General features: G+C 35.3%; 1 protein-coding gene across 4 annotated transcripts in view; it reads right to left on the reverse strand.

Moving 5' to 3' along the window:
* The window catches only part of ANKIB1 (ankyrin repeat and IBR domain containing 1), a 138,891-nt gene that overhangs the window by 12,328 nt on the left and 104,596 nt on the right, over positions 1 to 21,967 (reverse strand). For all 4 annotated transcript variants that reach the window (XM_053927039.1, XM_053927042.2, XM_053927041.2 and 1 more), the window contains exons 9-12: positions 21,638 to 21,804; positions 14,706 to 14,794; positions 7,822 to 7,952; positions 757 to 891 (exon numbers count right to left, since the gene is read on the reverse strand). In XM_053927039.1, coding sequence (XP_053783014.1) covers positions 757 to 891; positions 7,822 to 7,952; positions 14,706 to 14,794; positions 21,638 to 21,804 — 522 coding nt within the window. The remainder of the gene's footprint in view (positions 1 to 756; positions 892 to 7,821; positions 7,953 to 14,705; positions 14,795 to 21,637; positions 21,805 to 21,967) is intronic.

Genomic DNA, 21,967 nt, shown 5'->3' on the forward strand with positions numbered 1-21,967 from the left:
AAAAGTTATCAGGATGGGACCCTAATGCCATAGAACTGGTACCCTTAGAAGAGGAAGACACCAGAGCTTTCTCTCCATATGTTAGGACACAGCAAAAAAGAGAGCCATCTGCAAGCCAGGAAGAGTCATCACCAGAAACTGAATGGGCAAGAAGTGATCTTATACTTCCTAGTCTCCAGAACTGTGAGAAATAAATTTCTGGGTTTAAGCCAACTAGCTATGATATTCTGTCATGGCAGCCAAGCAGATGAAGATATTTATTATATGCTATAACATAATATTGTATTGTTATATTATGTTAATATCATTTTTGTCATGGGGATGTAATGCACAGTACAGAAAATAGTAATATCATAATAACTTTGTATGGTGACGGATGGTTACTAGACTTACTGTGGTGATTATATCACCACAGTATATAAATGTTGAATCACTATGTTGTATACCTGAAACTAATACAATATTGTATGTCAACTATACTTTAACTAATATGTCAACTATACTTTAACTAAAAAATTGTTTTAAGTCATTATAGAGGAAGGCTGAGATACATAAAACATCTTCAATAGAAAATATGGAAAATTTGTTTAAAAAGCTCAAGTTTATAAAGCTATTTTGTTTAAATTAAAGGCTATGCTAAAGTGTATTCAATTTAATGCCTCATTACAATGAAGATGGGAAAAGAAGAAATGCAAAATACTTGCAATGGTATTAAGTGGCTTAGCCAGAAGTGTTGGCTGAAACAGTTCTCTTTACCTCCACAGTCATCTCCTTGGATTGCTCCTCCACGTGCTGAATGACCTCATAGCGAGTGCATCTGTAATATCCGCCTGTGGAAGAACTATGCTTTTTCCATTCTTCTAGGCAAATCCAGCAAAAGTCATACTTGCACTTCAAGAGAAAACATATATGCAAACATCTCTACATGTTAATATGCTAGCTGTTTTCTGATTTCTTGTCTATCAGTTTGCAGAGATTAAACAATCCTGCCTGTGTGACCAGGCACAAATCTTAAAGACACACCTTTTTTCCCCCCATGTTTCCTCTGGAGGCATTATCTGCACTATTATGAAAAGATGTCAGGTTAGTTTAAAATTATTGCTTTCACAAATAAGTTAAACTTAAGTCATATTAGGAATAATCTCAAGGAATCTTCAAAAATATCAAAGGGTATTCTTTCTAAGTAATAAAAACACATACCAAAAAATGTTTCATTTTTAAGTGCATGGTAATCTATGGAGCTCCACCAGTCTATCTGAAAACATCTGGTGCCATATTTTTCAGACTATAAGATGCACCAGACCATAAGACACACCTAGGTTTTAGAGGAGGAAAATAGGAAAAAAAAACCCCCGCTCCGCCACAGTCCCTTGCCCCCCACCCCGCCCTGTGAGCCAGGTAAGCTACATTCAGACTATAAGATGCACCCCCATTTTCCTCCCAAATTTGGGGGGTGTGTCTTATAGTCTGAAAAATATGGTAACTTTGACAAATTGGTTTCAAAACTGGGAACAAGTACAAAAGGTCTCTTAGCAGAACAGCTGATGTTAAAACCTGTTTCTCATTTTTAAGAAATTCTGTTTCTCAATTACCACACTTATTAGACAATGCCAAAAAATGAGTATTCCAAGTATGAAAATGCATCCTCCTCCTTTTTTTATACTTATGGGTTTTAAGTCAGGAAGATCTTTCCATTCCAAGGCTAGGTTTTCTTCTGGTACTTTAGATCTATTTTCCTTTTCAAAAAAATGTAAATATTTGAGTTGTTTATATTTTTTCTGCATATATAGTATACAGTATAAATTCAACTTCATTTTTTTCCACAAAGCTGTCCAGTTATCTCACTGCCATTCATTGAACAGTTTAGGTTTATCCACTGGTTAGAGAGATGCCTCCTCTACCATAGATTACACTCCCATGAATCTGTGTCTATTTTCTGGGCTTTCTTTCTTTCATTTATTTATTTATTGTTGTTCAAGTACTGTTGTCTCAATTTTAACCCCACCACATCCTCCTGCCCCACCCATTCCCGTCTGCCACCCTCGAATCTACCCCCTCTGGCTTTGTCCACAGGTCCTTTATACATGTCCTTAATGGCCCTCCCCCATTACCCTTCAACCCCCTCCCCTCTGGTTACTGTCAGTTTGTTCTTCATTTCAATGTCTCTGGTTATGTTTTGCTTGCTTGTTTGTTTTGTTGATCAGGTTCCACTTATAGGTGAGATCATGTGCCTGGCTTATTTCACTTAGCATAATGCTCTCCAGTTCCATCCATGGGCTTTCTCTCTATTCTGTTCCATTGATCTGTAGATTCATGTGCCAGCACTGTGCTGTTTTAATTATTGAGCCTTTATAATATGGCTTACTATTGACAAGGCTCGTTCCTCCTCATTGTTCTTTTTTAGAGTTTTTATAGCTATTCTTGGCTTGTTTTTCCACATGAGCTTTTCAATTAGCTTATCTAGATGCAAAAACAAAAACCTATTGGTATTTTTGTGGGAATCTTTCTATCCAAGAACTTTGTTATCTTTCCTTTTGTTATCTTTTGTGTCCTACAGAAAGGGGTCTTAAAATCTTCTCCATATGTCACAAACTTCATATACATTAAGTTTCTTTCTAGATAAGTGAGGTCTTCCCTTTCAGTATATATTCTATCTGGGTCTTGTTGGTATTAAATGAAGGCTAGTACTTTATGCTTCTTAATTTTGTTATGTTAGTTAAATTTTTGTTGTTTGTAGTAGTTTTTCAGTTGATTCTGTGGGTTTTTTAGGTATGTAATCATGCTGCCTGTCAAAAATGATAATTTTATCACTTTGTTTCTATTTTTTACATCTCTGATTTCTTTCCATTATCTAATTGTATTAACTGGTATCTCCAATCCAACATTAATAATATTTGTAATGGAGAGCACCTTTATTTTGTTCTTGATTTTAGTGACAGTACTTCTAGCTTCCTCTCAAATACTATGTTAACTTTTGGACTGAGGTAGACTTCTTTTTTATCATACTAAGGGAGATATTGTCTATTCTTATTTTTTAAAAATCCTAACCCAAGGATATATTTAGTGATTTTAGAGAAAGAGAAGGGTGAGAGAGAGACACACACATTGATGGGTTGCCTCCTGTATGTGCTCCAACTGGGGATCAAACATGCAACCTAGGTATATGTACCCTGACTGGAATCGAACCTGCAACCTTTTGGTGTACTGGACACGCCAACCAACTTAGTAACCTGGCCAGGGCTGTCTATTCCTATTTCTTTGACCATCTTATAAATAATGATTGTTACCCTAATTGGTGTGGCTCAGCGGGTTGGGCATTGTAGCACAAAGCAAAAGGTCATAGGTTTGGTTCCCAGTCAGGGCATGTGAGAGTGGCAACCGACTGATGTTTCTCTCCCTCTCTCTTTCTCCCTTCCCTTCTTTCTCTATTAAAAAAATGGTTGTTAATTTTTTTTGGTCAAATGACTTTGTACCATCTACAGAAATTTACACATGATTTTTCTCCATAGCTCTACTAATAAGATGAGATATAGCGATAACTTTTAAATATCAAACCATTCTTGTATTCCTGGAGTAAAACCCACGTGATCAATTACTTTCCATTTAAATATAAAGAGTAAATATAAATATATATTTTTTATTGCTTTTTAATTGATGGTCATTACTCTTTAATGTACTCTGCTGGACATTTGCTAACACCTGTGGGTTTTCCCCCATTGACTATCTTAATAGGACTTATGTATTAATATCTGTAAGATTTATACTTTTCTTTCAGTTTCAATAATCTTGTCAAGTCTGATATCAAGATTCTACTCACCTTATAATAGTAATTTGGAAGTTTCCTTATTTTTAACTCCCAGAAACAGTTTAAATCACATTGGAATTACCTGCTCTTTAAAGGTTTGATAAAATTCTATTGTGAAACTGTAAGGATCTATAGTTTTAAAGGGGGAAGATCACTGAAATACTTTCTGTGAAAACAGGTTTGTTTGAGTAGCCTTTCTAGAGTCAGTTTTAATAAAATTATGTTTTCTGAGAAAATCAATCCATTTCACACCCAAATTCAAATTTGTCTTCAAGAGTTGAGTCAAGTTATCTCACTATTTTAGTTTGCTTTATTGACTATTCCCCTTATATCTTATATTGTATATTTGAACTCCCTCACCCCCACTTTTTCTTATGTAAGCTTAGTGGTTTATCTTATTTTTTCTTCAGAAACTACTTTTTGGATTTATTAGTTGTACTGTTTTTCAATTTTTAATTCACTATTTAAAAAAAATACTTCTTCCTGGTTTTCTTCCAGTACTTTTGCTTTTCTAATTTTAAGTCATATCATTAATTCATTCCTTATTTTGTATTGTTTTAAGTGAATAAGGCTGCGTACATTCTGAGCACTGCTTTAGCTATAGACCCCAAGTTCTGATGAAATAGTATTTTCATTGTCCTAGTTTCCTAGAAATTCTTTAATTTCCTTTTTTTTCCCTTCTGAAGTTGTTAGAGAGATTGAAAATTCCTCAAAGAAAATGCCTTTGGTAACCTTACTATTAATTTGTGTAACTCCATTGTGACTATACAATGTTGCTTATATTATTTTCTCTTTTCTAGAATATTACTGAGATTTTCTTTGATGATCAATGGTCAATATTTTGTGAATGCTCCATGGGTACTAGAGAAGATGGCACAGTGAAGATTTTTAGGATATGGAGTTTGAATATAGCAATCAGATGTACCTTACTAATAATGTTGTCTTCTTTATCTGTATTAATTTTTTCTCTACGTGACATGTCATGAACAGAGAGCTGCATTAAAGTCTCTGTACTCATCTGTCCCTTCACAGACATGTGCTCACACAATAGACTGTGTGCTTGTTTCAAGGCTCTGACAGTTCTTTTGTTGCCTAACATATGCAAATTTTGTGCCTGATTTGATACAGGTACCCTTCAGTACAGCTTTATTGATCTCTCAAAATTAATGGCAAAACTTTCTACCAAAGAGCCAAATTTTATATTCTATGACAAGAAAAAGAACACAGAATTTGAATAATTTTTATTTAGTTGCAGCACATAGTTTTACAGAGTCAGGTGAAGAAAATTACTAAATGATTTAACATGTGTGAAATAGGTGAAGGGTTTAAGAAATGCCGTCCCTCACCAAAACAAGGAAAACCGCACAGACACAGACAACAGTATGGTGATTACCAGAAGGAATGCGGTGGGTGCAGGGAGAAGAGAGTAAAGTGGCGATAAATGGTGGTGCACAGAGACCAGACTATGGGTGGTGAATACATAATACAAATATACAGATGATGTATTACTGAATTGTGTACTTGAAACTTATTTAATTAATCAATGTAATCCCAATACATTCAATAAAAATATATTAAATTTTTTTTAAATGTGTAAGAATACAAAATTTGAATAATCTCATGAAAATTATCTAAAGGATAATGGATGGAATAAGGAGTGTTTTTTAAAACAAATTTAACTTACTTTTACAGGGCCAAACTTCTCATTAATTAATTTAATGGATACTAATCATAATAATAAGCATTTATTGAGCACTACATATGGTCCAGGTATGTTCTATGGACTTTACCTATATTAATTACATTCATCTTGCCTCCAGGGATTTTAAGTTTCAAAACCAAAGTGGTACCACTCCGGAGTTCATTCATGTCCTGTTGAGGATGGAGGCCAATTGGCATAGGTCTGCTAGGGGTGAGGTTTAAAAAATTTTTTTTTACTTTTTTATTTTTGTTCAAGTACAGTTGTCTGCATTTTCTCTCTACCACTCTCCCCCACCCCTCCCACCCTCATTTCTACCCCCCTTTGGCTTTGTCCATGGGTCCTTTATAGATGTGTTTAACAATTTGATTCCCAAAAGTAAAAACTAGTGAATCAAAATTAACACTGAAGCATTAATAAAAGTATATTATGATTTAGTCATTATTTTAGAGCATGAATTCAGTTACACAAGACCTGTTTGTTGTTTTACCTTCACATTTAAAAAAAATTCCAAAAGTATAAAATTCTTCTGTAGCAAGCCCATTATATTCAAGATGTCTTCTATGCCATAAGAAGTACTTGTCAAGGGGAACATAGCCAATAATATTGCGTTAAGTTTGCAGAGTGACAGATGATTACTAGCCCAATCATACTGTATAATATATAAATGTTGAGTCACCATGTTGTACACCTGAAGCTAATATCATATTGCATACAAACTGTACTTAAATTAAAAAAAAGTAAAATAAAAAATTTACTTGTTCAGTTTTTATGGTTTAGTGCAAAATATTTTAGATAGTATATTAAACAAGACTACTACATTTACGTAGTATGTAAGGAAATGTTTTTTTTTTAATGCAACAGAAGCTTAAGCAAAAATCTGTTTAAAATATACTACCTGACAGCATTAGTCTGATGAATTTACGAAAAAGTTCACTCACTAAATACATATTTATCAAGTACTTACTACTGGTAGGTGCTGTGAGAGAAATAATGGTAACGTTGGATCCTGCTCCTTTGTTAGTAGCCCAACTGCTGATTTTTATGGTCAACCTGTATTTCTTTATGCATCTACGTAGTCTATATCAAACTTTCCAAGAAAAAACTAATATATATGTTGGAGATAAGACCACAAAGTAAATGAAACAATTTTGGCCTAGTCAGCTGAAATAATAAGCACTTTTGAACATTTGGCTCAGAATGCTGTACTACGTTTTTCTTCTTGCCACTCAGGAAATTATTATTACTGTCTCAGTAAGCCAATTTGTTACATTAATTTTATACTACTCTAGGCTTGTAAAAATCATTAGTTCACTGCCATTATTTTTAAAGTCATAATAATAATGATCATTAGTTTCAAGGTTAAAAATCAAGTAATACGTAGGAAGAAGATATTACTGTATTTTATTGGAATCTTCTTAACTATTTGGATTTCTTTCCCATCCTAATTACGGAAATTACATTGGCTTTCTCTCAATAATTTTAAATATTTTTTTATACACATGGCACTTCCAATGAAAAGAAAAATACTAAACTATCATTACAACTTTAAAAACTATTCATAAATGTAGGCATGAATTAATAAAGTATTATTAAACTAATTTGCAGGATATTTGTTTTAAAAAAGGTAATTTCTTTCTATGCAACTAAGCCAGGAGGGTAGCCTTCTAAGAGTAATTATTTATATTAATTATTTTTCAGCCAAGTAGGTTTTTATTGGCATTTTCATTTTCAATATAGTAATAAATAAATTATTTAATTGACAGTTTCATTAGTGACCTAAAGTCTGCCTACTGCTTTGGGTACCTTTGTTATACACACATCTATATATAGACACCAAGATTTAAGATTTGGACTTACAGGGATTGCATGGGGCCTGGCTATGGCTTTGAGTCTACACTGTGTGCTTCAAAACCAGCTTTGCAAGAGATCTGTATACAGTAGCTCTCTATGACTTACTATCACTATTTATACATACATTAAACTTCCCAGGATCCTCACTGGGGAGGGTGACTGGCAGGGAAGGACTCAAGCATTTCTGATCTTCTGGCCAAATACCACTGAATCCTTACTCTTATTTTTAACATTCACCATGAGTGTAAAGTTTAGTAATATAAATCAATACTTAAGTTACTCAACAAAGAAAGAAGAATGCAGTCTCCTAGAATCCATCTGAAACCCCAGAAGATTTTTATGTTTACAATATTTCTTCTCTGGATTATAATCAAATTAAGATTCTAATTGCAAAACATTAAAAATCCTCTTTAACTTTTTTTTTTTTTGCTTTTGTAAAAACTTTTAATTTGTAACTTCTTACCTTAGCACATTGCATGTGATTGCATCCCTCGTTCTTCTGTATTGGAGATTTACAGTTAGCACATGGCTTGGAGTTAGTTAACAACCAGAGACAGTTGGCAGCATCCTCATAAGCTTCACTAACTCCCACCACTTTGGGATATTAAGCACAAACACAAAAATAAACTATTTAGTGTGCAATAGCAGGAGGAAAACCCCCCAAAGTGTTCTTTCCAAGTTCTCTCTCAACTTTAATCATATATTTCTTATATTTCTTTTTCGATTAGGCTCTGTGGAAAATTTTTAAATTGCTTCATTTTAAATGGTACAACTATAGGGTAAGAAGCTGTGTTCCAAAGCTCTATTTATGAAAACTAATTTAAAGGAGATTTCTTTTAAACTTGTATACACATGAACTGGGGAAGAAAAAACCCAAAGTTAAAAAAAACAACATGATGTTATTCTCTACTTAAAATAACCACTGCATCAAAGAAAATTATAGGAAGAATGGTTACTTTAGACAGTAATGTCTGGAATAGACCAGTTGTACATGTAATTACCATAAAGTTGTCCTCATAGTAAAAAACATGTACATTATATTGAAATATCAACATTTTTTAACCCATAATTATTTCAGATAAGCTAAAAATAAATCCAATGTGACATGTCTAAAACTAAACTTATCACTGTCCCCAAACTTGCATTCTCTATCCCCTGTCCTGGTAAATGATATGATCATTTACCCAGAGTCAATCCAGAATAGTGCCTGATCTTGGACACACCCATCTCTTCTTCTCACCCACATGTCCCATTGATTCTGCCTCTTTTCCATACCTGTTTCTCTCCACTTCCAATTTTATTGCTTTAGCTACTAGGATCCCTCACACCTCTTGCCTAGACAATTAAAACACAGAAAACCAACCTATCCCTGTAGCTCCATCTCCCTCCTCCCAATCCCCATAATACATCCTAAACAGTAATCTCTTTAAAACACAAATCTGCTTTACATATTCTGGTGCTCCCCACTGACCCCTACTGACTACAAAATAAAGTCGAATTGCTTTAACAAAGACTATAAAGCCCTTCATGATCTGGCCACTGTCTATCTGGCAAGCTTCTCTCAACCTCAACCCCCACACTAACCGTATGTTCTGTATTAAACTCAATTTATCCTACTAAATTTAAGATCAACAGTTTTAAGAAATGCCATGGTTTCTATCCTAAAACTGGTATTTTACATTCTATAAACTTTTTCTCCCCAGTGAAGAGAGTTAGGGGTTGGGGAGAGGTCGTGATGCACAATTAAAGACTTGTTTTTCCCCCGCAAGGTCAGTAATCAAGTTAAAACAAACAAACAAAAAAACAACAAAAAACTCTACATGCTCAGGGAAACCTGTTTCCTTTTCTGAAAGAGATGTCAGAAAATCACTTTGGATTCATTGCAAGTACCCATCCAATCAAAGCTCTGATTACATGCAGACTCTCTTAGAAGGGTGTGGTAAGGGATTGGCCCCAATGTTAAAAGCAGGGGAGTAATCAGATGTTTTGAGTTTGCGAAAAGTTACCCAACCCCTCAGCTATAAATCCCAGGACAGGGAAGGAGGCAAAGGTTTGAGGTGACTGAACCCTGGGAACTGGCTCTGTATATGAACTGGAAGAGGTGAGACTAGGAGCAGCCCTCTGATGGAGCCCAGCAGTGGAGGAGGGGGCTGTCTTGCCACGAGGAACCCTTAAATTTGTGTCAACAAGCTAACAGCAGCTCTACTGCTGGGCTGTAAAGCACTGGTGTTCAATTCCACATAGCAAAGAAAACAACAGCAACAGTGAAGTGATCAGACTCCACTCTAGTTCAAAACCTACTTAGCAGATGACGGTTTGATTAGGATGTTAGTGGAAAGAATTCTGAGATAGTTGGTTGAAAACAGGAGTTTCAGAAGGAACATACTACTATACTTACGGCCAAAAAGGTCAAGCTGGAGAGGTAAAGCCATTTACAAAGGGTATTACTGTAAAACTAATCACTAAATACAAATGTCTACTTTTTGTTTACATGTAGTGGCCTTTCTCCTCCCTTCAGTATCAACATTATTTTTAGCCCAGAGGCTCTCACACATTCTTATGACCTTTATTGTCTATTGTTATAATAAATAAAGCACAAAGCCATTAAAACAAAGAGGCTGTGTGGCCTGCAACATAACAGTGTTTTTCTCCCACCCTTGGAGAGAATGCTAATTCCTAACTACATTCTAGTGGATTGCATGAAGTAAATCATGTTTAGGAAATGACTGTTATTACAACAAAAAGTTGTGTGGGAATAAAAGCCTTCACTTCCAGTTTTCTGAACGTGCTCATTTCATACATCTGCCCTTAGTACATACTGTTCTTCATACTTGCAATATCGTATCTCCCTTCAGTGTACCTGGTGACTCTTCTTCACTAGTAATGACTTCCATACTCTTCCCTTCACTTCAGTTACATGTCTATTAAATCTTGATCTTCTTTCCTTTATAATCTTGTGTGCTTAGATTTCTTTCTAAGAAATATGAACTTCATGTAATCAAATATTGGCATATAACAGAATCTAAGACCTATTAGCAGAGTCAACATGTATGAAAGTGAAAACAAAGTTCTTTTTAAAGACTGAATTCTCAAAAAGATGATTTGAATTCCATTAACCATTTATTTATTATGTACTATGAGAGTATCAATTTGATAATTTTATAAACCACCATTTCACAGAAAATGGTGACATTTCTGCTTCTTGCTTTGAATAGGCAAACTAGAGGTAGTTTCAGAACTTAAAAACAGTATCTGAACGTGGAATTAATTCTTTGAACTGATCTCGGTTTACTTTCTAATACTTTTTTTCATTACTTAGATTTTGATGCTCCTTTTGAGTCTTATAAATTCAGTAACTCTGGAAAACTAGGTATAAGAGGTAAATCTTTCTCATGAATCTCTAAGTTTGTTGGAAAATGTTTACACCAGATATGAGATCATGAGCCAAGGTAATATGTAAACCAGTAGAGCATTTAATCATACTTTTGTTTTTTTGAATATTACTTTTGTATATTAAATGATGATATTCTACTTAAGTATTGTACTTGGCCTATTACTGTTTGCTTCACGCCTCACCCTAAATTTCATGACTTAAGTGGCCATCATAATAGTCTACTGGTCGACACCTTTAGTGGGGAGGAAAACTGCGAACATTCTCTGCAGTCTGGGCTTTGCCTCCTCCGGTAGACCACTTCTCAGGTATCCTCAGTCTCTTGACTCCTATCCAATTTGCTGAAGTTCCTCTGTGTTTCTGAGAAGGAACACCCTATTTGGAACTTTTTGAGAATGATCTTCAGTTTTTAATTTGAGGCGTCCCTATCTCTGGCAGCCAGAAGTAACCATGCATATACTGTGGACACCATGGACACCATCCCATTTCCTTCCTCATTGTCAGGATCACTCTCATGTGCAAAGATGTTCTGCCATAGTGCCACCAGTAATCTGGACTTACTGGCCAGGTTGTTCTCCCTCTCCTTCCCTAGTAAAAACTTATTAGTGGATATGGAGTAATTGATCCAACTTTAGAATTGTAAGGGATAATTGAAAATAATCACGCATTTCAAAATATTTGCTTTATATCTCCAATGAAACACTTCTGGCCACTTTCTATTACAAATTAAATTATATACTATACTGATTATTTTTTGTGGTACATTAACTCTTTCAAGCAACTAGTGAGTACACTTGATTTTCACATAATGACTCTCCTCTCCCATCTGCATTGTCTGTCTTGCTCAAGCTCTTGCATCCTCTCACTTGGACATTCTGAAGTCGTCTCAGAAACAGCGTTCTTATCTAGTGTTTCAATAGTCCCTAATTCGTCATCCACACTTCTGCCCAAGCGATCTAAGTAAGCATCTTCAGTTATTACTCTCCTACTCAACTCCTTATTGCTCCTTCAGTCTACCCTAGTTGTATATCTTGATAAAAATATCTCTGATAGTGCCACTTCCCTGTTTTAAAAACCACTTTCTATGGCTTATTCTGTTACCAGGATAAATTCAGACTATTTTGCAAGAATCCTCACAATCTGGCAACACCTACTTTTTCAGTGTCTCAGGATAAAGCCAGACCTCCCAGGAGGTCATGTAATCCCAGCCAGACCCAGTTTGGACTTGTGTCCGTTCAGTCTGATCTCTCAGTGCACCTTTCTTTGCACCGGCTGCACCGGACTGTGTGCAGTCCTTGAACACACGGCGCTGCCTCACAGCCCTCCTCCATCCTATGCCTGGGATGCCCTTCCAATTCTGGTCTCTATGAAGGACATCTATCAGCTTTCAAAATACAGCTTAGCTTCAATTCTCTTATAGAGCTTTTTCTAATCTCCTCTTTTGTTCCTCCCCATCTGCATAATGTACCTCAGGTACACTGTTCTCCCACAGCATTTACAAATGCTCTTTTTTCTTAGTTTTGTATAGAGCTTTCACCATCTCTAAAATGTACATTTCAAGAGCATAGAGGGTATCTTATTTCTGTATTCCAACATAAAATAGCAGTAAAAAAAGTTAAATAAATAATGAAGATACCATTTAAAAGTAGTTAAGTGACTTCTACGGTTTTCTTAGCATCTCTTCCGAGCTGTAACTTCTAAAATTCTACTAAACATATTCTGACATATGTCCTGAAAGTACCTCAAGTTCAAAATGCCCACAGCAAAACTCATCGTTTCCCCCTGAACGTTACTCCTTTATCTAAATTTCCTTAGTCGACCAATGATATCATGATCCACCATCTGACCCAAACTAAAAATCCACTGTCCTATTTCTGGTCTCTTTCTCCTTCATTCTATCCTTTCTAGTTGTCTGTCTTGATAAAAATATCTCTAATAATCACATACCCCTATTTTTTTTTTAATGCATTCTATGGCTTATTCATTACTTGGATAAATTCACACAATTTGGCAAGAACCCTCACAATCTGGCAATACCTATCTTTCCAGGCTCATCTCTTGCAATTTTCTCCCATGGACCTTAACTTTAAGCTCTATAGATATGAATGAAAAAAAGGAGTACATGGACTATGGCAAGCCATCTCTAATAGAAACATAGATGTCTCTAGGTGGCAGAAGCAAGAAAAGAAAGCAAAATCCAATTGTGTTGTCATACTTAAAGGTGCTGTAGGTAATGATATTAACCTGTTTATGGAACTCACACATATACAGACCCACATCTATCAGGAGAATGGAGAAAATGGGCAGGTATCAAGAAAGCAATGACAAGCTATATCTGGCTTTCAAGAGAAAGACATGATAAATCTGGGGTACAGGAACAATCTATATAGGTGTTTTTGATTTGGGAAGTGCCTTGCACATAGCAGGTACTTAAAAAAAATTGTTGATTGAATGATGAATGTACAGGACAGATATATTAATCAGACCTCATTATAAAATATCCTGAGATTATCCACTTCCCTTTGCTTCTGGATAAGGATGTGAGTCTTCTCACCGTGTGAAAGGAACTTCGCTCATTAGCAATTAATAAACTGGCATTCTGGTTTACATGGTAGTCTCTTCTCCATGGATCTGAACAGCCCTGAGTCAGTGCACAAAATGAATCTTGTGAATCTGAAATGCTGAGGAACAGCTCTTGGACCATGGTGTACTGCATAACGTAACACAAGCCTGTAACAGGTCTCATGGTTGCCAGCCAGTCCCCCAGCGTCACTTCAGCTGCTGATGTGCAAACCTACCACATCTTTGCCTCTGCAGATATGCTAAAACCCCATTAATATCTCACTGTCTTCAGGAAGATTCTTTGACATTCCATCCCCTGATCTGATTTAGTTGTTCTTGTTTTTGTACTTTCTGGTTTTGTCCTCCTATCTTTACCCAGCTATACAGGGTGGGGCAAAAGTAGGTTTATAGTTGTTTGTACGGAAAATTATATAATAATAAATTGTAATACAAGAATTAATCTGTTTCATGTATTCACAACTGTAAACCTACTTTTGCCCCACCCTGTATTAATCATATGATGTTGCAAATATCTGCTTCCCTTCTAGCCTCTGTATTCTTTGAAGGACAGCATCATCTTTATTATGTACTTTGCTCATAGTAAGTGTACACTGACTGAGTGAATTCATAATCCTGATTTGTAATGCCTTGAACTAACTCCATTATCTAAAAAGTGAAGAAAAAACTCCTAATTTTCATTTATATTAATTTGAAAGAAAATAGTTGCCATAAAACACTTGGGGGGCAAAAATGATATAAAGGAGATATATTTGCTTGTCAAATGCAGGAATTGCTAGTAGGAAGGCTAATTTCTGCTCACCTGTGCCTTATGTCGCTCAATACAATGTAAGTGTAAGTTTCCTAAGCTGTAAAATGATATTCCTAGTATCAATCTCATAGCATTTCTGTGAGAACTGACAGAGTAATGAATTTATAGAAGTCTTAGTAAAAACAACTATAGACATGACAATTAATGTAAGTCCACAGAACCACATTAGTAAGAAATTAATTTGTCTTACTATTCACTGGAAGCTTCCAGGGAAATAAGCTTCCTCTCACTATGGATCATACATTTCTTCCCATAAAGGACAGAGAAGTTAGTTGGCCCACCCCAGAATAACAGGGAAGGCTGTAATAGGAGCCTTAAATGGGGCTCCTGTTTACCTGGTCTGTCTTAGGAAATAAGTCAGCTGGAAAAGTGGAACTTGGTTATGACTGCCTCTTGCAAAATACCTGTCACCTCCAAAAGGATGTTGATCAAAAGGGTGATGTTAAAGAGGGGAACTCTATTAACAAACCTGAACATTTCTTAAATGAAGACTCTAAGAAATATGACAGTATCTTTTGTACGCTATTAGAAAATATGTAGCACAGCTATCTAAAGTTCCTCTTACGTTCTTCTGGTTTCATTTCAGTTATTTTCTGTAGCCAATTTTTCCAGGTTTGGCAATCACAAGGCTCATGTGCTTCACCAAGGCACTCCCTAAAGAGGAAAACAGAAAAGGCAATTGTGAAATATTCTTCATCAATACTGGAGTAAAAGAATAGACAGAAAGTAACTCTTTCAGTTTTAAAGTTGAGAAAACTGAGACGCAGCGACTACTGAGAAATGAAGTTATTTCAATAGAGGAATTAAAAATGTGATTCTAAAGCTGGATTCCAACAGGTCAGTTTTTCTTTTTAACTGGTATATTCATTTACACATTAAAAAAAATTCCAAATAAATCACCTAATACTTACAATTTAGTTTTGCATGCCTCAAGAGCTATACAATACATTTTTACTGGTCAGGTTCTGCCCTCATTAATACCTTAAATTCTTGCAACTCGAAGTGTGTTTGTCTGGCTAGTGGCATTACCTTTACTCAGGAGCTTGTTAAACATGCAGAAGAGCAGGCCCCACTAGGCTTAATGATTAGAATATGCATTTTATCAATATTGTCTCATGGCCTTTCTGCATTTTAAAGTTTGAGAAGTGCTGTTTTATATCATGTTTGTGTCATTACTTTTTTTCTGAATCCCCAAGTAACAACTAGGGCAACGTAATTTACTTTTCAGTTGATGAATTCCCAACTTTCTGTTTCATTGGATTTTGGCAAATTTTGATGTAAATAGTTTAAAAACATATCAATTTATCATTTGTAAGTTAATTTTATATTCTTTCTATCATTATGTAAAGTCAAACATTAAAAAGGGCCTAAGGCATTTACAAATTATTTGTTTTAATTCAATATGATGCTATATTTTGGAAAGCAAAGGTATTAAAATTAATAATAAAATATCTAAAAAAAATTCCTTTCAATGCTGGTAGATACCCTTGAAATGAATTTAACATTATATAATTGGGAACACATAACAAAACTGAAACTTTTATAATTTAGCAGGAAAAGTAACAAACCAAAGATCAGGCATAATGTGAAAATGGTCAAAACATATACTGAAAAGCTGGATGTAAATTTTATATAAAGAATAGTTCTGATTTCATAAATGCATATATTCTTAGAAAAGCCTAAGAGAAATCCAATAAAATGTTATCAGTAGTTAAGAAAAAAAATCATTTTGGGGGGGAGAAAGACCTAATCTGCAGCTGTTATCATTATTTTATTTTTTAAAGATTTTATTTATTTTTAGAGAAAGGGAAAAAGAGAGGATGAGAAACATCAATGTGAGAAACATTGATTGGTTGCCTCTTGTATGTGCCCTGACCAGGGACCAAACCTGCTACCCGGGTGTGTGGCCTGACTGGGGATTGAACCGGTGACTTCTTGCTTTGCAGAAGGATGCCCAATCAACTGGGCCACACTGGTCAGGGGACTATTATTGTTATTTTAAATAAAGATCTTATTTGAAAAGTTTAAGTTTGTTAAGACATACCTCCTGACTCAGATAGAGTCTTACAAACTAAGAAGTAACATTTCCCTATACTAAGAATGTACCAATTCTACTTCATACCCATTAGGATGGCTACTATTTAAAAAAGTGAAAAATAACAAGTGTTGGGGAGGATGTGGAAAAATAGAAACCCTTGTGCATTGCTGGTCGGAATGTAAAATGATGTAGCTGCTATGGGAAGCAGTTTGGTGGTTCCTCAAAACATTAAACAAAATTATCACATGATCTAACAATTCCACCTCTAGGAATACACCTAAAAGAATTGAAACCAAGGACTCATACTTTTACACCAATGTTCGTAACAGCATTATTCACAACAGGCAAAATATGGGAACAACCCAAGTGTCATTGACAGATGAATAAACAAAATGCAGTATGTACACACACACACACACACACACACACACAGGAATATCAGCCAGCAATAAAAAGGAATGAAAATCTGATCCATGATAGATACACATTGTAATGTGGATGAATCTTGAGACATTAGAGACATTCTGCTAAGTGAATTCAGCCAGATACAAAAGGACAAATATTGTATGATTCCACTTATATTAAATATTTAGAATAGGGGAATTCATAGAGACAGAAAGTAAAATGGTGTTTACCAGTAGCTGCAGGGGAGGGAGGATGGAGAGTGTCTGCTTAATGGATACAGAGTTTCTGTTTGGGAAGATGAAAAAGTTCTGAAAATGCACAACATTATGAATGTATTTAGTACCACTGAATTGCATACTTAAAAATGGTTTAAAGAAAAAACAACAGCAACCAGTTACTTTGAAAATACTTTAGTTTTCCTAAATTCTTGACATCACCAAAGCTGGCATTTGGGAAATCTTTTCTGTAAATGCAGTTTTATAGAGTTCTTGAGTAATTCAGTGGTAACTTAACAGTCATTCAAAAAATTATTGGGTTGCCCTGGCTGGTAGCTCAGTCGGTTAAGAGTGTCGTCCTGATATGCCAAGGTTATGGGTTCAATCCCTGTCATGGCACATATTGAGAGTAACGCAATGAATGAGTGAATAAGTGGAACAACACATCGATGTTTCCTTCGATCTCTCTAAAATCAATAAAAAACAATTGGTTTGATTAAAAAACGAAGTAGATATATTAAATTTACTTTAGTACATATCAAAATCAATTCTTTTCAGAAATGTAAAAGATATTTGTAATAACTGTTAATTCTAAATTGGCACATACACTACTATACACTAGTATTAGAAAGATACCACAGATGAAGGAACAGTGTTTCCTAGAATCTGTATTCCTCATTTAAAACAAAAATTAAGGTATAGAAAAGCAAAAAAAAAAAAAGGTGTAGAAAAGCCTTATATATGCAGTACCTAAAACAAATCAAATAAAGTCAATGAAATAAATTATTTCCATTAAGTTTAAGACTTTCCAGGACTTCTGGCCAAGATGGAGGTGTAGGTAGATACACTTTGCCTCCTCGCACAACCAAAAAAAAGGACAACAAGTTAAAAAAAACAACCAGAACTGTCAGAAAATGAAACTGTCCAACAACCAAGGAGTTAAAGAAGAAACACTCATCCAGACCGGTAGGAGGGGCGGAGAAGACACACAGCAAGGTGGAGGCTGGAAGACTGGGGCAGGCCAGGTGGCAGCTGGGGGTCCCACATTTGTGTGTGGATAAGCTGGGAGGAACAACTGGGGAGCGAGATAGACTGTGCAACCCAGGGTTCCAGTATGGAGAAATAAAGCCTCAAAACTTCTGGCTGTAAAAACCTGTGGGGGTTGCGATGGTGGGAGAAACTCCCAGCCTCACAGGAGACTTGACTGGAGAGACCCACAAGATCCTAAAATGTACACAAGAACAGTTACCTATTCTGCAGGTAAATGAAGCCTAAATTCCTAAAGAAAGTTTTTAACCAAGACACCAATGACTGGTGACAAGTATTTTTGCCATGTATAATGTGCACTCACATTTTTTGTCCAGACTTCTAGGAAAATATATTTCATCTTAATTTTTAAATTCAATTATTTATATATTTATATTTAGATACATTTTTTGTATTATAAAAGAATTTTAGCATTTATTTTTGAACATATGGATAGTTACTGCTTTCTAGAGTTACACTTTTAATGCACAAGCATAAATAGAATAATTTAAAACATTTATATAGATACGGAATTAGTAGTACCCACATATGATATGCATCCTTATTTTTCCCTCAAAAATTCGGGCAAGAAAGTGTGCACTATGCATAGCAAAAATACGGTATTCTGACAGATGTGGTACCTGTTGCTGAGATGGCACTGCACCTCAAAATGTCACTAACAACAAGTGAATGAACTGTAAGGGGAATTCTGGCACATAGTCAACTGAAATCTAGAGACACTAATAAAGTGAGTTCATTCAGGAAATAGGTGCTTAGTAAGAAATTACAAAGAAAAAAATGGTTGTCTTATCTAAAATCCTTAACCTTGTTTAAATATGATGGTTAATTAGTATCAGAAGACCAAGGTATGGCTCTTTCCTTAAAGTGTGTCAATATACACAACCATTGGCAGAACAATAAAAAAAAGCGAAAAGTGAAAATAGCATTCAGCTTTTGTTCTGCAGCATGTATTGGGAGTAGCAAGGGTGGCACTGCTTTTACTACATGTTAGTGCTACTTCAGGTTTTATGTGTCACTTGGTATTTCATAGGTTATAAAACCTATGAACACTCAAAATTTTCCCATATAAACTGATGGTAACTGCTTCTTCACTTTATGTCATTTCTGCTTATTCTGTCCTACTCTAGGGTAGTGGGGAAAACCTGTATTTAGATAGGCATGCTACTGTGTATAAAGAACATGATATTTAAACAGGGTCTTATTATTGATCTCTACCAAATAAACAGCATCTTGTTTTAATTCCTGGCCTAGAAAGGGTTGAGGAATGTTCTGTTAGCTGGAAGGGCTCTGATACTTGTAAACAGTTGAATACTACCGGTCTGGAAAAATCTTTATTTCCAGAACCAGAGCTATTAAGCTAAGAGTTTCAGACTGGTTATGCAAGAGAAGATGAGACTCAACTATTACGCCACAAACAAGGACAACCTCATTTATTTTGCCCAGTGGACTCTTTTAAAGAGTCTCTTTTTCTGTAAAGTCTATGAAGAAGGAGATGAAGCATGAAAACTATTACTTTAGCTCAATCAAGATTCATGGTCCTACCAAGGAAAGATGTGTTATCAAAATCCTTATCGTGGGTATTGGAGGAAAACAGAACGAGCTGATGACAGTTTTAATGCCAAGACATTCACTTTCAAAGGTTTCCCAAACACTTGACAAGCCTGCACATTCACTAGAAAGTTAAGTGGACTAGAAATCTGACACTGTGATTTCTCACCAGGTGCTCCACTGTGATTCAAGCCTTCCTATCAGGGGTTCAAATTTGTTTCATGGTTGTGGCGACACTATTTTAAAGGCATAGTTTCAGTAAATAAATGCTCCGTAGCTGTGTTAAATATTAAAAACCTCACCATTTTACTATTTAGAATATTCTTGCCAGGCAATTTTAGTGAGTGACTCTAAAATATGTTTGACTTCTATGGGTTTAGAAGAGCTGAAGTCCAAGTGTTTCTCAGTTTCCAAAGGAGATACTAGTGATAAAAGGGACCAGGAGACATTCAGGAGAAAATAACCATTATACAAGGTCAATTTTGAGTTCTTCTCACAGGTTAAGATCTTGGTGGCCAAGGAGTATTTCTGACAACACATCTTTGAAGACTTAACTAAGATAAGAAAGACTTGTGTTAGTTCAGAGGGCAAAGAAGTTGTAGCATAATCTACTTAATAAAAAGAAAATCCGAGGGGAGAAGGTCACTGGCTCAAGTGAGAGTCCATCCAGGTCTGAACAGCGTCTAGGGATAACGCTGTCGAGATGAGACAAACTGCAATTTGACAGGCTAAGGGGAAAAGCATTCTAGGCTCAGTTATGAAGGGTCCAGAACCGGTTGGTGGACAATTTATAATAAAAAGGACTATCTTGTGGTGGGAAGGGAAATAAATGCCTACTCCTCCCTTCCCTCCTAACAGGCAAACATTTCTCGTAGGTGACTCTCAACTGATTTTGTCACATGTAGCTCTTAAAAAGAAGAAATTATTATTGCCGTTTCTTATAGTTTTTATAATCATCTTTAGGAATATATATAAAGATCTCTTTTGTAAAGCTTCCTTTTGCATGAAGCAGATTGTGCTTCTCTTTAAAACACTAGAGAAGGGCAGAATTCTACTTAAAATTAAAAAAATATTTGTAATTTATGATCACAGGAAAAGCTCTACTATAGGAATAACAGCAGGAAGCTATGAATGTAAAACAAAGAATGTGGCTACGTTCCAATAAAACTTTATCTTTAAAAATTAGTGTGGACAGTGGTTTGGTTAATACCTGTCCTAGAGTTTAGTGCTACTTATGGATTGTCAGGTCAAGAAATACTTTTAGCTAATGCTAGTAATGATTAGGGTAAGAAAACGGTCTTTCAGGGTAGGAATATTTTATTACTATGCCTTTTTACTATCTAGCAATGCTACAATTCCACTTTGGTTTCTAGTAAGTAGACAAAGAGTAGAGTATTATGTGCATCTAAAGTGTATCCTTGCATATATGATAAATCTATAAATGAGCAAAAAGCAGAACAGATACTATTTATTTTTGATCATTCAATTAAATAAAACAAAAGTTAATTATCATTGATCCATCCTGAATAAAGTTAAAATGCTGATGTCAGACAAACACACAGTTACATAGCCCCCTATTACTGATTTATCATCAGTTCATACTTACTGAGGACTTATCAGACACTGGAAATTAAACAAAGACACACAATGTAGTTCCTATCTGGAACTGTGCATTAGAATCATCTAAGAGCTATTTTTTTTGTTTTTTGGAATCCTATTCCAAAACTTACTACATCAAAATTTTGCTGGGGTTTGGGATGAAAATTTGGAAAAGTTGTCTTAGTAATCCTGGGCCTCTCTGGTTAAGAATCACTGCTAGAGACTTTTATTTTAAAGAAAAAATTGAAACTCTAAACATTTTCTAATCTGTGGCCAGCAATTTGGTATTAGAGTTCAAGTGCATGGGCTCTGGAATCTAACAGAGGTGGGACCTAATCCCACTTCTGCCATATGCTAGTTGCATAACCCTGGACAACTTCTCTGTGCCCGAGTTCATCTGCGAAATGGGTATAATAACAGCGCTCAACTCATAGCAAAGTCAGGAGAACCCAACACATCAAAATATTTGGCACAGTACTCCACACATATCAAGCACACAATAAATGTAAACTCAATACACATTTTTAAATTAGTAAGAATGGTATCAAACACTACAATTTAAAGGCCTGGCTCAAGGTACAAATTGTCTTTAAAAAAAACTATGAGAAAGATGAGTAGATTATTTCCAACTTGTCTTGTACTGACCAGCAGAAGAGGTGTCCTTTTCCGCAGTCCACAGCTGGAGCTCTGAGCAAAGGGAAGCTGAGTGTATCAGACCCAGATGTATTTGACCCTGGTTTTGTTAGTCTGACTGCTCTTTCACAGCCTGGAGTAGGACACCATTTAATGGCAGGATTATTTTCAACAAAGGCCTGTTTAAATAGCAATAACAAAATACAACAATTAATATTTTAACTCTAAATTCTAATATAGTGTGTGCCAATGTCAATTTACTTTAAAGTCAAAAAAAGAGTGAAATAATAAACATGGTGTAATCAGTCTCAAATGCTTAAAATAGTACCAGCAAGTGTGAAA

Source organism: Desmodus rotundus, chromosome 6, assembly GCF_022682495.2.
Source record: "Desmodus rotundus isolate HL8 chromosome 6, HLdesRot8A.1, whole genome shotgun sequence".
Taxonomy (NCBI): Eukaryota; Metazoa; Chordata; class Mammalia; order Chiroptera; family Phyllostomidae; genus Desmodus; species Desmodus rotundus.